At 37.2% G+C, this 15,440-nt stretch overlaps 2 protein-coding genes across 5 annotated transcripts in view; one reads left to right on the top strand and one right to left on the bottom strand.

Moving 5' to 3' along the window:
• Window positions 1–216: 216 nt before the first annotated feature.
• LOC147071923 (uncharacterized) lies at window positions 217–4,786 on the top strand. Its single transcript, XM_085947497.1, has one exon. The coding sequence runs from the start codon at window positions 299–301 to the stop codon at window positions 1,754–1,756; it is 1,458 nt and encodes a 485-aa protein (XP_085803623.1). The 5' UTR covers window positions 217–298; the 3' UTR covers window positions 1,757–4,786.
• brm (ATP-dependent helicase brm) overlaps window positions 4,782–15,440 on the bottom strand; it is a 32,583-nt gene continuing 21,924 nt past the window's right edge. Inside the window, exons 17-28 of one of the 4 annotated variants that reach the window (XR_015070685.1) lie at window positions 15,260–15,426; window positions 14,969–15,154; window positions 14,708–14,866; window positions 14,425–14,596; window positions 14,077–14,307; window positions 13,802–13,972; window positions 11,922–12,130; window positions 10,748–10,918; window positions 10,191–10,320; window positions 9,694–9,859; window positions 7,248–7,436; window positions 4,782–5,797 (exon numbers count right to left, since the gene is read on the bottom strand). Coding sequence is in view for 2 of the 4 variants with exons in the window: in XM_085947493.1 (XP_085803619.1) it covers window positions 7,300–7,436; window positions 9,694–9,859; window positions 10,191–10,323; window positions 10,748–10,918; window positions 11,922–12,130; window positions 13,802–13,972; window positions 14,077–14,307; window positions 14,425–14,596; window positions 14,708–14,866; window positions 14,969–15,154; window positions 15,260–15,426 (1,902 nt within the window). In the remaining 2 variants the exon portion in view is untranslated. Of the gene's footprint in view, window positions 7,437–9,693; window positions 9,860–10,190; window positions 10,324–10,747; window positions 10,919–11,921; window positions 12,131–13,801; window positions 13,973–14,076; window positions 14,308–14,424; window positions 14,597–14,707; window positions 14,867–14,968; window positions 15,155–15,259; window positions 15,427–15,440 lie in introns of all 4 variants that reach the window. The other 3 variants (XR_015070684.1, XM_085947494.1, XM_085947493.1) reach the window with 3 other exon arrangements.

The following is a 15,440-nucleotide window of genomic DNA, read 5'->3' on the forward strand; positions in this document are numbered from 1 at the left end:
TGTAGGTACTGTAATTTTACACTAAATATGGTAAAATACTGTAGTTTGAAAGATTCAATATCTACCTCCATAATGAAACACTATAATTTTTACCTTGTTTTCATTAAAAAATGTACGTTTATTTTTACGCGCTGACAATATGTGAAAAAGATCGCAGCACTGGCAACATAATTTATTGTCTATGATTGTTTTTGACATTTGTCGACATCCATAGACTAATAGGTATATGTCGAGATTGAATACTGTTTATTGTTTTCGTTGATTGGTTTAGAAATAAATAAATACACAGTTCACCAAAATGGAATCAGATACTGATTTGGCAAAATTATTGCTAACCAAGTCCATAAAATTGACCTCTCTGTGTCGGATATGCCTGCGTGAAAATATAGAATCTTCTGTGTCGCTGTTTGAAATACGCGACGCTATCACTGTCTCGGAGAAGGTTATGTCTTGCGCGAAAATACAAATACATGAAAACGACGGCTTTCCTGCCGTTATTTGCGAGTCCTGTGTTCGAGAACTGGATGTGGCCGATTCATTCCGCATGAAATGTGAGTTTTCAGATTCACTTTTGCGAAAATGCTGTCCGCAAATACCCGATGATTTTTTTGAAGTACCCCATGTTGAGGTCAAGCAGGAGTGCGAATCGGCAGACTCGTGGGTGAAGGTAGAAAATAATGACAATATTACTGAAGATAATGATGCAACGACTGACGTGCTAACCGAAACTAAAGATCCTACTAAACGTAAAAAGAAGCGCAAGAAAAAATCAGCGCCGGTGGAAGAGTTAGATTTTTTACCCCTCAATTCTCCCGAAGTGAAGTCGGAAGCTGATGATTACGATGCCGACTATATAGCAGATGCGCCTATTAAGAAGATAGGAAAATCAACTAAGCAAACTATCAACGGCGAAGACAGGAAACAGGTGCGATGTGAACTCTGTCAGAAGCCTCTGAGCAGTAAATATTCCATGGAGAAGCATATGAAAGCAATGCACAGTAAAGAAAGGTTGGGTGCCGTTTCTGGTTACGGAGCCCAGAGACGTTTTCATTGTAGAGAATGCGAATATCTAACACCGCACAGTCAAAGTTTAGTCTATCACATGAGAATTCATACCGGCGAAAAGCCTTTCGCCTGCGATGTCTGCGATCGAAGGTTTGCCCAACCGGGCAGCCTGAGCTGCCATAAAAAGACTCACAGTGATAAAATGTACTACACATGCTCCGAATGTGGCAAGCAATTCAAATATAAAGAGACTTACGAAGCACACAAAAACGTGCATGTCGAGGAGAAGAAATTCAAATGCACCATTTGCCAGAAGGGTTTGAAATCGAGGAAAACTTTAGAAGGGCACATGAATAGGCATTATAATATAAAAAATTACAGCTGTGAAACGTGTGGGGCTACGTTCGTTACTCATGTTGAATTGTTAAACCATTCCCGAAAACATTCAGGTGTGAAAAAATTTCAGTGTAATATATGCGAGTTTAAAACATACATGAAGAAAGGATTGGAGACGCATATGAGACGGCATACCGGTGAGAGACCTTTTAAATGCGACTTGTGTGAAATCTCGTGCTACACCCGGGGCGAATTAAAATGCCACCGAAGAAAGCATACGAAAGAAAAAAATTACTCTTGTCCTGTCTGCGAGTTGAGATTTATCCACAGTTCTAGTGTCAACAAGCATATGCTTAAGTGCCATGGTATCAAGTATACCAGAAATGACATTGTCGATAGAAGGGTAGTCAAATAAAATAAAATACTACTACGATAGCCTAAATATCTTACACAATCTTCCAGACTATTTTTACCGTAGTGTTCTGTTTGTACACTTAATGTTAAGGTGACGCATCAGTGAAACGCCAAATAATTCTCAACTGTACGCGCGACGAAATTTTGTACTCGCTTCGCATTCATAGAGAGAACGTTGAGTCAGACATACGTCACTTTGCTGCGTGATGGCGACGGGCCAATTAATTCTAAAATCGTGTAAAGATGACTAAAAACGTTACCCATTTACTTTAAAAAGAAAACATGTCAATGAATATATTATTATTGTTACTAATAGAATAATAAACAGAACGTAAAATAGACGTATGTTGGATTTATATGAGAAATAATATTTCGTTTGACAGGCGTCTTTTGCACCCGCGACCCGCAATCCGCACATCGCCTAGCAACGATCTTTTTAGACCGTGCCTCAACTAATGCATGGCCTTAATTATTATAATGAGTCGATTCGCATATCACACCCGTTTGACAAAATACCACCTCTAGGCAGCGCCAATATGCCGCCCCATTTTTTATACAGTATTTTTAATCATCCGTTCATGACTCCAATATCTAAGAAATATGTTGTATGGATATATTTCCAACAAAATATATACCACTAAAACATACAAAATTAATTTTATAAATATTTTTTTCCCAAAAGTGGGATTTTTTTGTGGCTTCTTACATGTCATTTTTGTGATACATTAATTTGCTCTGTCTGAATGCTCTGCGAGACGCTTCGATAAGACTATAATCATAGACCAGGAGCGGGCGGTATTGGGACACTGTAAGAAGGGGATGCATTTTTAGTTTCAACGGCCAACAAGATTTCCATGCGCACTGGTTATTAACTCAAACTGTAATTATTCGCAAATCTCCTAGTGGCGTTTCTGGTCACCAAGGACGCTGAAGGGCAACGTAAGTAAACTAGACATCGCGAAATTACAGTCCTGTTAAACCAATGATACTCAACCTTTTTTTTCTTCAGGCCAAATACATATTATATTTGTAAAGTAACGCGGGCCGCATCACTACTGGTGTGACGAAAAAAATCATGAAACCCCCCTTTTTTACAAAACATTTTTGAGATTTAAAAAATTACGCGTGTTTTTTAAATTAATCGTGTGCAATAGCAACACTCTTATACCAGATCTGATGTGGTCTTACTAAGTTTAGGTAGCTATTTTTATATATACTAAATGATTCTCCTGAGTAACTGCCACCCCTAAACGATGCTCAACGGGCCTATCCCCACGGGACGTCACTGGTTCTGACAGTATTTCATATTTAACATTTTTGTCATACTCCCTCTTCACAATGGCCAACCCAAAGCGAATGTTGAGGACCCTTGATGTCTGTTGAAACACTATCACTGCATCGAAGTACAGCAAATATTTGCCGGCCATGGGCCTCAATGCATATGTCGCCCTCTACACGGTTGTGACTGCTTAGCTTGGCCAAATATAACAAGAGCATCGAAGTTGATATTTTGCATGGGTCAATTGCCAAATTTTATTCTTGCCTTATTACGAAAAATAAATTGGTTTTATCAGAATACTCCAAACACCAATTAAATTGAAGATTGATCGAAACAAGTTTTCAGCTACAATAAGTAAGTAGGTAGTTACGTATTGTTAAGAAATTTCGTGGTGATTACCGAGTACATCGGTAACTTAACTTGTTGACCACGGAGCATTTAATTACCACCGTAGAGCCTACCTTCATAAAACTAAATTTTAAATCCAAGAGCATTTTGTATTACATAAGTAATGAGTAACAGACTCAGAGGCATCTGTATGCAATATAATTATTTGATAGTAGTCCCAATGTACCACCCATACATAATTATAGCCGTACCCATTAGGTGTAGATATTTTTCATATTATTTTCTAATAATCTGACAAGGAGTCTGGGCCTGCCAATCAACCTCTGACCGTCTGGTCTGATATCAAGGATTCCGCTCGGCGGTTCAGCACTGTCCATTCTGGATATATGGCCCGCCCATCGGAGCCTGGCAAGTCTAAAGAATGTGGAGATAAATTCTTCTTGGAAAAGGTTGTAGGGCTCCAAGTTATGCAGAATACTCCTAGTATGGGTCCATGTAGCAATTTTGTCTACAAAATCAGCTAGTCTCAGCTTTTCCTGTCATACAAAAATTCAGATACACAAGACGCTGATCCGACCAATACTGACCTACGGGTCGGAGTGTTAGACTCTCATCAAGGCAAATGAGCGTGTGCTCGATATTTAAGAATTATGTATTTAAATCATATTATGTATGTAAATGGGAATACAGTTAAAAATACATCTTCTCTTGGTGCCGTCTTTGGAAGGTTCACAACCAAATTACAGCACATTTTCCTACCCTGGTTCAGTCCTACCTACTGACACTTTGGACATTTGGTCACTCACGAGGCTGCATGTTTAAAAGAATTCCTTTTTTCCCTTTCCTTGTATTGTGAGTTCTGAGTGAATCATATTTTTTATTATGGAACATGACTGAAGTATGCAACTTCGAAATTATTTGAAATGTAATAATTTGCAATTTTTTATACTATTTCTGTACCTCAGGGCCAGACTGCCACAAGTTCAATTTTGCCGAAAATAAAGTGCAGATTGTGTACCTAATTCTAATCATACAAAAAACCAAAATTCTCGAAACAAAGCTGGTAAGTACATAAACATTAATGAATGAAAAATCTTAAACTGTATTTACCTGAAAGCGTTATTTTTGGAGGTAAGGTAGTCTGGTACAAATTTTAAAAAGAAAATTGAATTAGTACAGGTATCTGTTACCGCAAATGAATTGAAAGTGCGTAGTTTTATCCTATCGTCAAGTTTTGTCAATATAATTAAAATATTTCACCTGTAAACCGGAGGGACCGTGAAAAAACATCAATACATATGGGATGCGTTTTTTTTTAATCGCCATCACAATTCCACATATCTCTAGGGTGAAGTGAACATTATGTGCCTCAGATATTATAAAAGAAATAAAACAACCATTTTATAAATGAATCTGCTGGTTTTATTTCTTACCTAATAATTTATGATCAAACATAGTTGCACACATGTCAAATATTATAAACAATAAAATTAAAAAATACAGTCACCATTGCTGTATTTATAGGTAGGTACGCAAGCGTTTAAAATAAAGAAAGGTGGCACCAAACCAACTAAAAGATAGTACATACATTCTCAGTTTGTAGGTTTGTCCTATCTCTTATCAATACTAACATGCTCTTGTCATCTAGTGCCTTCAATACAATAAAATTAATTGACATTGAATACTTGTAAACCTTTATAATGAAAGAAATGATCACTATCACTATGTAGACACATAAAATGTATTCTAGGATATTCTTAAATGTAATAATTTGCTATTTACAAAAGATAAAATTACAGAACGTATTTTAAATAAAATTTGGCCTATAAGTGAAAAATTAAATTACAATAGTGGACAATGTCTATCAACGTGCCAAATTAAAAAAAAAATCATTGAATTATTCTGCAGAAGGGGATGTCATATCATCTTCAAGGGTTAAACCTAATGGTTCTTGGATAAAAATTAGGTTTTAGTAAAAAAAATATGTGTTGTAGACAATATCAAAAATTGAAAATATTTGTTTATGATTATGGAAATCATTAAGCATGTACATTGATTGTTAAGCCAAAAGGGCATTAGTGACAATTTGCAAAAACCGTTCTAAAAACAATAAGTTGACACTTTTGGTGCACTGAATATAACATCCGTCGCAAACATCTTTATGTCTGTGAACGGATACAGGGTGTGCGGGTACGGGTGACTTGAGGAGATAAGAGAACGTACGGAGCAGCATCTCATCACGCTGAGAGTGAAGAGGCGACGTTGGACCTGGTTTAGCCACGTGCTGCGGATGCCAGAAGAGAACTTCAACCTGGCTTGTCTATTCTTCTAACCAACCGGATACCGGCGTCCTGGAACGCTGTTAAATACTATCTATAGAGTGTATACGGCGGAGCTACGGGATGTGTGTATTACCTGGAACGATGCAAGAAGACTAGGTAGTGACAGGGATTTTTGGAGGTGCCGCGTGGTCTATATGCTCCAACTAAGGAGCTGATATGGTTGAAGATGACTTTCAAAATAATTTTCGCCATAACTTCCCCAATGTGCTTTGGCTTAGGCCTAGCACTCAGATATGGCCCCCAGGCTACGATCTCTGGCGGGCCCCACTACCTATCGTGAAGGTTAACGGCAATATGATGCTCTACAGTAGCGTTTCAACGTTTCTGAATGGTGGTCGAGATAAAATTAAGAGGGCTCGCATGTGCGAGCCCTCTTAATTTCAGAACTCGCCGCAAGCGTCTTACGACGAATTCGTCGATGTAACGTCATCGTAAACCAAGAAACAAACGTTATCAAATGGAGCTTCGCAGATTGGCCGATGCAACTGCGACGCTCCTGCATGCGACGAGTTGCGTTTGCTAGAGCCTGCATGTCGATATCGACGAATGTCGACTCCGCGCATGCGCACGATCAGCCATTTCTGTCTCTGTCTACACTGTCATTGCTCGCTCATCGCTGGTCACCGCGTTTGATGTTCTGATGACATATTTGCGCAATGGCGTCGTCTAGCTAGAGTGTATTTTGACGTTTCGGGAGATTACGCGCGAATGTCGATGTCGCTAGAGATGTGCGAGGTTGTATCATGCAACACTGACCGGCGGGTCTAGGAAGTTTTGATTTATGGCTGTCAGGCACACAAGGCGAGTTGTGATGTGCAAGCCGGCTAAGGGCATACAGTGGTATATTTTTTATATTATTTAATACTTCCACATCAATTGAGGAGTTGTCGAGTATCGATACACAATTATCAAAAATTCAATCGCACCACCACATTTTTTAAATGTTGATATTCTTGAAGTAACAACGCTGGGAAGTAAATTTACTATTAGAGAACATATGTAATGTGTATTTATCTCACTATCTGATCGACCCACCACGCCGGGCCCCCCCTTGTGGGGACCATGCTCTCAGACTACGTATTTAGTATGGATACATCAGTGTCATTGGATCACAGGTTCAAATTACATGATTTTCCACAAAAATTTTAAATAAATCTAAAATACTTTTGAGAGAAGACCATCGACATGTTCATAGTAACACCAGATAATATTTCAATAATATTACCCACGAACCGAATAAATATTTAATGACATTAAGTTTAACACATCTATTTTTATAAAACCGAGTCGTTATTGTGAAACTAATTATTCGTAAATATTTACAACTTAACAGTATTGAATTTATTCAAGAAGTAAAACAATTTGGGACTAAAATCAATAAGAATGCTAATGAAAACTATCCAAGAATCACTTTAGTCTAGACACAGTCTAGAGAAAAATAATTTGTCCGTGAAGCTATCCAGAATGAACAATTGTAATACACTGTTATAAAAATGCAGCCATTATGGCAAATTCAGACATACATAATATAATCTTGTTTTATTATCATAGTTCAGATCGTATACGTGGAGTCATTCAGTCATCTTCAAAATCTTCATCTTCCGAGACGTATTTCTTAGCGGCTTTCTTTTTTCTTCCCGCTTTTCCTTTTCCTTTCAACTTGATTTTCATCTTCACCGATCGACTTGACTCTGCATCTGATTCTTCTTCATCTGAAAATTTGCATACATACAAAGATATTAACCTTTTTACTGCCGGTAGGTGTATGTATGGCGATACCTTGCACTCCGCGAATTTTATTGCAAAAATAAAAAAATTAAATCAATTTACGTTTCAAGTGGTAAAAATAAATTATGTTTCAATTCTGAGTATGTGACGACATTCCCAATATATGTCGTTGTATGTTCAACATATTTGTATGTTTAAAATAATTGATTTACCCCCCTGTTTCCCGTTTAAACGAGAAATGGATGTCAGCCACTTGCTCAACCTATTAGGTCCATACTCATACACAAAGTGAAAAACAATATGTGTACTTGTCAGACCCAGGATTTGAACCTGGGACCCACGATGCTATAGGCCGATGCTTAAGCCGCGTGGCCAACGTGGGTGTCTATAGTTACCAATATAACCATACTAAAAATATTAAAATTAAATAAAAATAAAAAAGTGTTGCAATGTAATCAGCGATAAATTAATTTGAAATGGTAATAAAGGGTTTTAGACATTTTCAAATGTGTTGTGTCTCCTTACTAAACTTCAGGATTTAGGACAATATCTGATACTAAAAATATTTTTACCTATATGTACGAGGGTGGGTCAATAATTCCTTAGAAAAAAGCATTAAAACAGTTTTTATTTTTGTATTTTTTTTTATTTCTCAACATAATCTCCTTGGAGCTCAATACACTTGGTTAGACGTTTCTCAATTTTTTTTAAACCGTCAGAAAAATAAGTTTTCGGAAGGTCCTCAAAATAAGCATTTGTCCGATCGATGACTTCTTCATTTGAAAAAAAACGTTGTCCACTTAGCCATTTATTTAAGTTTGGGAAAAGGAAAAAGTCACTGGGGGGGGCTAAATCTGGCGAATACGGTGGGTGGTCGACCAATTCAAACTTCAATTCTTCAATTTTAGCCATTGATCGTAAACATGTGTGAACACGGGCATTGTCCTGATGAAAGAGGATTTTTTTCCTGTTTAAATGAGGCCGTTTTTCTTCAATTTCGTTTTTTAGCTGGTCCAATAAAGATGCATAATAATCCCCTGTTATTGTTTTTCCTTTTTTCCAAATAGTCAACGAAAATAATTTCACGTGCATCCCAAAATACAGTAGCCATAACCTTACCAGCTGATTTTACGGTTTTCGCCTTCTTTGGACATGGTTTGTCTTCGCAATCCACTGCTTTGACTGTTCTTTCATCTCGGGAGTATAGTGGTGTATCCATGTTTCATCTACAGTCACAAAGCGACGAAAAAATTCATCCGGATTGCGTTGCATGAGCGACAACAGGGCTTTAGAGGCCACCACCCTATTGCGTTTATTGTCGACTGTGAGCAAACGCGGCACCCATCTTGCAGAAATATTTTTCATGCCCAATTTGTCATGTAAAATAGAAATGACGCTACCTTTTGAGATCCCTGTAACCTCAATTATCTCACTCAACTTTAATCTTCGGTCACTTAATACCATATCGTGGATTTTATTGATCATTTCTGGTGTAGTCACCTCTACAGGACGTCCTGAGCGTGGTTCATCCTTTGTTGATGTACGACCACGTTTAAATTCATTTAACCAGTTATAAATAGTTGCAAGTGAAGGAGCAGATATGCCGTGAACTAAATCCAACTCATTTTTTATTTCCTTTGCTGTTAACCCTTTTATATTAAAATGTTTAATAACAGCTCTAAACTCAATTTTCTCCATTTTCCATTTTTCCATTTTCCACAAGCAATTTTTTTTTTTAAATGTACGAGAAACACACAACAACCCGACCAATCTGATTGAAACTTCGCAGCATACTGAATCGGTAGTGCCGCTGCATGAAAACAAACCGCTTACAGTACTAGTCGCGCCACTTGTCGGCTTTTCTAAGGACTTATTGACCCACCCTCGTATGTAATTTAATTACCATCTGTGCAGTATATTACAATATTCCAAGAAAAGCTGCCAATGTTATAGCATTATACTAAATTGTGAATGTCGTTTCCAATTTTTTCTTTAAGTTTATATTCGCAATATTTATCTATAGCACAATGGCGCCCCACTTGAACCACTTGAAGACCTTCTTATATTAGCCGTACTATAACTATAACTGCTGTTTTCATGCACCGGCAAAAATTACCTAATACTTTAATTCAGAAACAGCTCAAATCGAATCGCAACATCGTAATTGACCTTAATTCAAATTTGGAATAGTAAATATTAAAAAGAACAGAAATCTTCCGCGAATGCGATTTCCTATGTTACCTTCTTCACTGACATCTGCAGAGTCAGTGACTCTAGCTCTGGCACTCTCGAAGACTCCTTGCAGGGCGACACTGTCTTCGTAGATGAGAGACGCCTCCTCATTGTAAGTTTGAGCGTTCTGGCACAACTGTAGGAAGTCTTTTTCCAAGTCGTTCATATCAGCGTACTGAAACGCACAAAATTAATCATGACAAATAGAGTGGAAATAGTGAACAAGTTGTAACCAACAATAAAATAGTATAAATTTCGCAGAACATACCATGCATCATTAAGCTTTCTGTGAACACGAGAATAGAAATAAAATATTTGAAATCCTGCAAAACATTATGTAGCATTATGCTTTCCTTCTAAATGCTGGTTAATGGTTAGTGGTAAATGATCAAATCAAAAATTCTATAGAAATTATGGCTTGGTAACACAGCATGTGTGAACTAAATTTTTATCGATACCGACACAGATTCCATTTAAAAAGTTATTCAATAAAATAGGCAGCATACCTTTCCGTCATCTATTCTATTAAGTATCTTTTTAATATCGAGGGGTTTCTTGATGACTTCGTAGTAATCGGGAAGTTCTCTCCGCGATGGTAATTTCATGAAGGGCTCCGAGAGTAGTCGACCATCGTTCCTACAACAATATATTTTCAATTAGAACATCATTATCACAAATTCAATCATAATAAATGAGCTCAATCGCAATGAATAACTACATATTATTATCTATACCTATTAATTGACGCACGATTAACCATAACTAGAAGGATTCAACACTTGATAGTGATTCGAAAACTCATTAGTGTGGTTGAAATGATAGCTATAAATAACTACCTGATGGTCTATTTGACATCTTGCAGCTAATTGAAAATACCTAACTCTTTTGAAAGTATAGTAGAACCTCGATTATGTGGGCTGATTGGGGATGAATAAATTAATGATATTAATTAATGTTAACATGTGAAACTTAACACCGCTCTATTGCCATAATCAATAATTGAAATTTGAGAAATCATTCAAATTTAAAGGATATATACCATGCGAGTATTATAGTAACTTACGGATCCTGATACTTGACAATTTGACCCATGACTTTGCGCATACGTTTCTTGAGCATGTTGGCATCATTGACGGGTGCAGGCGTTCCGGGGCTGGAGCCGCCGCCCCCACGACGCTTCTTCCCAGTTGACGAGCCCGCCAGTACGCTGTCATCGTCTGAATCATCTTGACGCCTACACACACAAAAAATGATTGAAAATAAAAGGTCTTGGTTAATTGAATCGACATAATATTGCTACCCCAGTTTTACATGTGAATTTAAAAATTGAATCCAAATATGTATACGCAAATTTGGTACATATATTACATAAATTTAATGTTATCACGGCCTACAGAGGTCACAGAAAAGACCCGTGATTCGAAGATGGGTGGAATAAAGATATATATCTACGAAAGCACAACTAATCCTCATAAAAATATTCTTAGATGTAATGTTGCTAGCAGTATGGAGTAATGACACACTAGTTCTGGATGTCGGGCCACCATCATTGCCAATTGCATGTGCCCCGCTGAAAAGTTGAAAGAGTCTCCATGCTTGTTGTGGCTTGATTTATTCATTGCAAGAGAAAGGCAAAGAAATGAGGTTTGATTTTATTCACTGCGCTCATGGATACATACCCTTATAAACAAAAATCGCATACACGCACAATACCCACCTTAGTTTGGGCTCACTTGCATCATAGCTATATAAAATCTCGTGGGCTGAAAACCACTCCACACTAATCTGTCGACACCTCAATGGCTGCATACTGTTAATACCATTATCCCGACCAATGAACACCTCCGAATGCTTTACCAGTATATTATATTGTATAAGTGTTGCATTTAGCTAAAAACCTATTATAGTGAACCAATGAGTACAGACGTTTTGAAAACACTGCTGAAAATATAAACTAATGATGAAAAGAAATTTTATACGCAGTTTTCAAAATCGATATTCATATAAAAAAATTGGTATAATTTCCACAATGAGAAATATGATTTACTCAAACTTATAATGCAGGGGAAAATGGAGGGTAGCAGAATCATAGATAGATGGAGATTCTCTTGGCTACGCAATCTCAGTACTGCAGCAGTACTCTCAGCAACTGGCACAGAATATAGAGGTGTGCTGCAAACTTGGATAGAAGACGGCACTAAAAGGAGAAGATTATATAAAAATAGAATGTGACTCACTTTCGTTTCCTTCCTTTCCTCTTCTTTTTGACGGAACCTGTGCTCGCAACTTCCTCATCTTCATCTTCTCCCTCTTCATCGAACTCATCATCTATGGCCTTCAACCATTCTTTCTCTGTCAGGCTGTCCGTGTAGTCTACTTCTTTTCTCTGGCGAGATCCTCTACCCAATATACTTTCATCTTCTTCTTCTACCCAAGGTTGGATTTGCTACGATCAAATATTAATACAAAATTAATTACGGTCATGGTTGCGACTGTGGCATGAGTATTTTAGAAAATAGCAAAAATTACTTAATGAAATTGAAGTAGTTCTGCTAGAACCCCATTTTTTTTTTTTAAATGTTCGGTTCAATGGAAAAATTGAATGAGGTTCGGTTCCATCAAATCAAAAACTGGGACCCAAGTTCCAGTTCTTTAAAAAAAAAACCTACATAACTCTCCTATCTACCACCTACCTAGCCTGTACAACAGATATTTTACTTCAATTTCAAAACTCAAAAAGTAAGTGCCCATGCAATTTTTGTAAGATATCTATATCTTTACCAGATGGAACCATTGAAGTGGTCAGTTGAATGCCTCCAAACTGACCAATAAAAAAAACTTTAGAAAAAAATTACATCGGAATATATGTATAATTGTATAATAACATAATATTAACACATTGATCGCCAACTAGTTTTACATAAAATAGTTAAAAAATGATTATTTGTCTCTAAGGTATTATTTGATAGGTAATGAAAGAATATAATGTTTTTTTTCATTTTGATGATTTTTTTAGGTAAATATTGGTTTTTATAATGTGCCGGCCACAGGTGTCCGTCGCGGCGCCAACAAGTTAATTTATTCTATTGCGCCGGGCCGGCCACTTCGCCGGTCACCTGTCCATATGTGTTGACGAGAGCATGGTGCCATTTCGCGGTCGAATTATATTTAGATTTAGATAGTATAATAAACAGAAAAGGCACAAATACGGAATAAAAGTTTTCAAATTGGGTAGCATAATATCTGGATACACATAAACTGGAAATATACGTATACATACCTTATAATCATTTTTTTTATTCTATTTTTTTATTATTTACATATTTCTATTTAATTTTTATTTTTATATCAACAAAAACACATTTACAATTTAAAAGGAAAACTTTTTTTTTCATTATGTACATTCTTTACATTAGTGAGCCTATATTTTGTGACTGGGAAGACATATTTTCAGGCCAAGTGGCAGTAATATACAGAAGGGCCATGCCGGTCACCGCGTATCGAAAAATGCACTGCGCGCGTGCCCGCCGGCGCTGTAGAACAACTCTAAGGCAGGTCTTCTTTGCCGGTCACCGGTGACCCCCATGGCCCCCTGAACGTAATCCAATGCCGGTCACCGGTGACCCCCATGGCGATCAACGTGTTAATCACTATTTTCTGGAATAACTGACTACAAGCATGAGTGAATGATATAACAAAAAATAATAGAACAAGGAAACCTCTGGAACCCGAAGGGGTTCCGATTTAAATTTTGAAGATTTCGAATCAAGGGTTCCCTCCCCCCCGGCTCATAAATAGTTTAGAGGGGTTCTCATGATTCAGTTCCATTTCCAGCGTTAAAATAAACAGTATCCCAGGCGAACAATAAAGCTGTCAATAAACATGATAATATTATGCATTCACTTAATGTGAAGTTATATAGAATGTTTATCGAGCAATAACTAACTATCCATATTCAAATCTTTTTTATGTCACCAGATACTTTTTTATTTAGGTGATACGATGTCGAGCAGTGTAGGATGATTGTTAATTAAAATAAACTAGCATTTGGGATAATCAGAGGCATAATTGTACGATTGCCAACACGACAAAAAAAATCAATCATGTGATAATGTACCTCCTCGTCCACTTTGGTTAGCCAGTCGGGCAGCTCCGATTCTTGAATGAGTCTAGGCCTCGGCTCGGCAATCTTTCTTTCAGTGTCCATTTGCCGAAACAGTTCTGTCTCATCCTCAGAGCGTGATATCATCAGATTTATCATCTCGTCATCCGGAACTTCATTTTCTTCCTGCAAGTGCAAATATTATCAAAAATTTCATTTTCTTAGAAAGTTACTATCAATACAATATTGATAGGTAATATTTTTATACATGTGTTTAGGTAGAAATTTACCTCTTCTTCGTCACCATCCTGATGAAGAATGGTCTGCAAGAACTGTTGTCTCTCGGACCCTGTAGACTTCTGATCGAACATTCCGGCTTGGATAACCTTTTCGTCCATGTTTAATTTGTATCGAGCCGCAGCCAAAATTCTCTCTTCAACAGAATTGACGGTCATAAGTCGGAGTACACGGACCTCATTTCGTTGACCGATTCTGTGCGCACGATCCTGTGCTTGTAAATCCTGGAATAGTTTTTAGGTTATTTTATATTCATCAGGTTTACTTAATTTTAGTAAAACAAATTTATGAATATTACAAAACCAAGTGAGACACGGGGTTAATGTTTGATATAAATTTACCTGATGAGGATTCCAATCAGAGTCGAAGATGATAACGGTGTCTGCACTTTGAAGATTGAGCCCTAGACCCCCGGCTCGAGTGGACAGTAAGAAAATGAAGAACTCTGACTTTGGATCATTAAATTTCTTCAGAAGCTCGCCTCTGTCTTCAGCCTTCGTCATACCATCCAACCTGAAGGTAAAAGTTAATATTATATTTTCATAACTGTAAGATTTTTATATTGGGAATGTTCAAATAATCAAAACTATAGATGTGATAGCACACTGGAGTTAGTTGTCTTACCTAAGGTAGAGAAATTGTCTCCATCCCATGTAATCCTCGATGATAGTCATGCACTGAGTCATTTGACAGAAAAGCAGCACTCGGTGACCGGAAGCTTTTAGTTTCGGCAGGATCCTGTCCAGCAATTCGAATTTGCCTGAAGATCGATATAAATCAGGACTGAAATCAAAATAAATGTTTCAAAACTGTTTAAATTCACTGTTTTTTCCCTCAATTTATCCGGGTAAACGAAATGTTTATAATAAAACCAATACAACTAACCCTTGCACGACACCATTGGTTCCAATGTGATCACAATATTTTTCCTCGATGTGCTGGAACATAAATGGATGATTGCACAGTTTCCTCAATTGCACAATCGTGTTCATGAGCGCCTTGGCACCTCCTTTGCCCTTCGTTCCCCTCTCTGATCCGTCTGTCAAAAGAACACCCTTGGACTGCATGTGTCTGGAAATTTAAAAAAAGGAATACAGTATGTTTCAACTTAAAACAGCGGAAATGCAATGTTTATTTCATTTTCCAAGTTCTGATATACTAAAATAGTTCTCTTACTTGTAAAGTACTCTCTGCAATCCGGACATGTCGACTTTGATAATGTATTCCACTTTATCAGGAAGTTGAGATTCGACTTCTTTTTTGAGACGTCGCAACAGGAAAGGTCTCAACACTTTGTGCAGACGTCTGATGATCAAAATAGTTTCTTCTTCATTCAGTTCCACCTAAACCGAAAAAA

Source organism: Rhyacophila brunnea, unplaced genomic scaffold, assembly GCF_057557595.1.
Source record: "Rhyacophila brunnea isolate RB1 unplaced genomic scaffold, BYU_Rbru_1.0 scaffold_2, whole genome shotgun sequence".
NCBI classification, from domain to species: domain Eukaryota; kingdom Metazoa; phylum Arthropoda; class Insecta; order Trichoptera; family Rhyacophilidae; genus Rhyacophila; species Rhyacophila brunnea.

Excerpts from the sequence above, each read along its gene's own strand:
- LOC147071923 (XM_085947497.1), top strand. The coding sequence starts at position 299 with ATGGAATCAGATACTGATTTGGCAAAATTATTGCTAACCAAGTCCATA.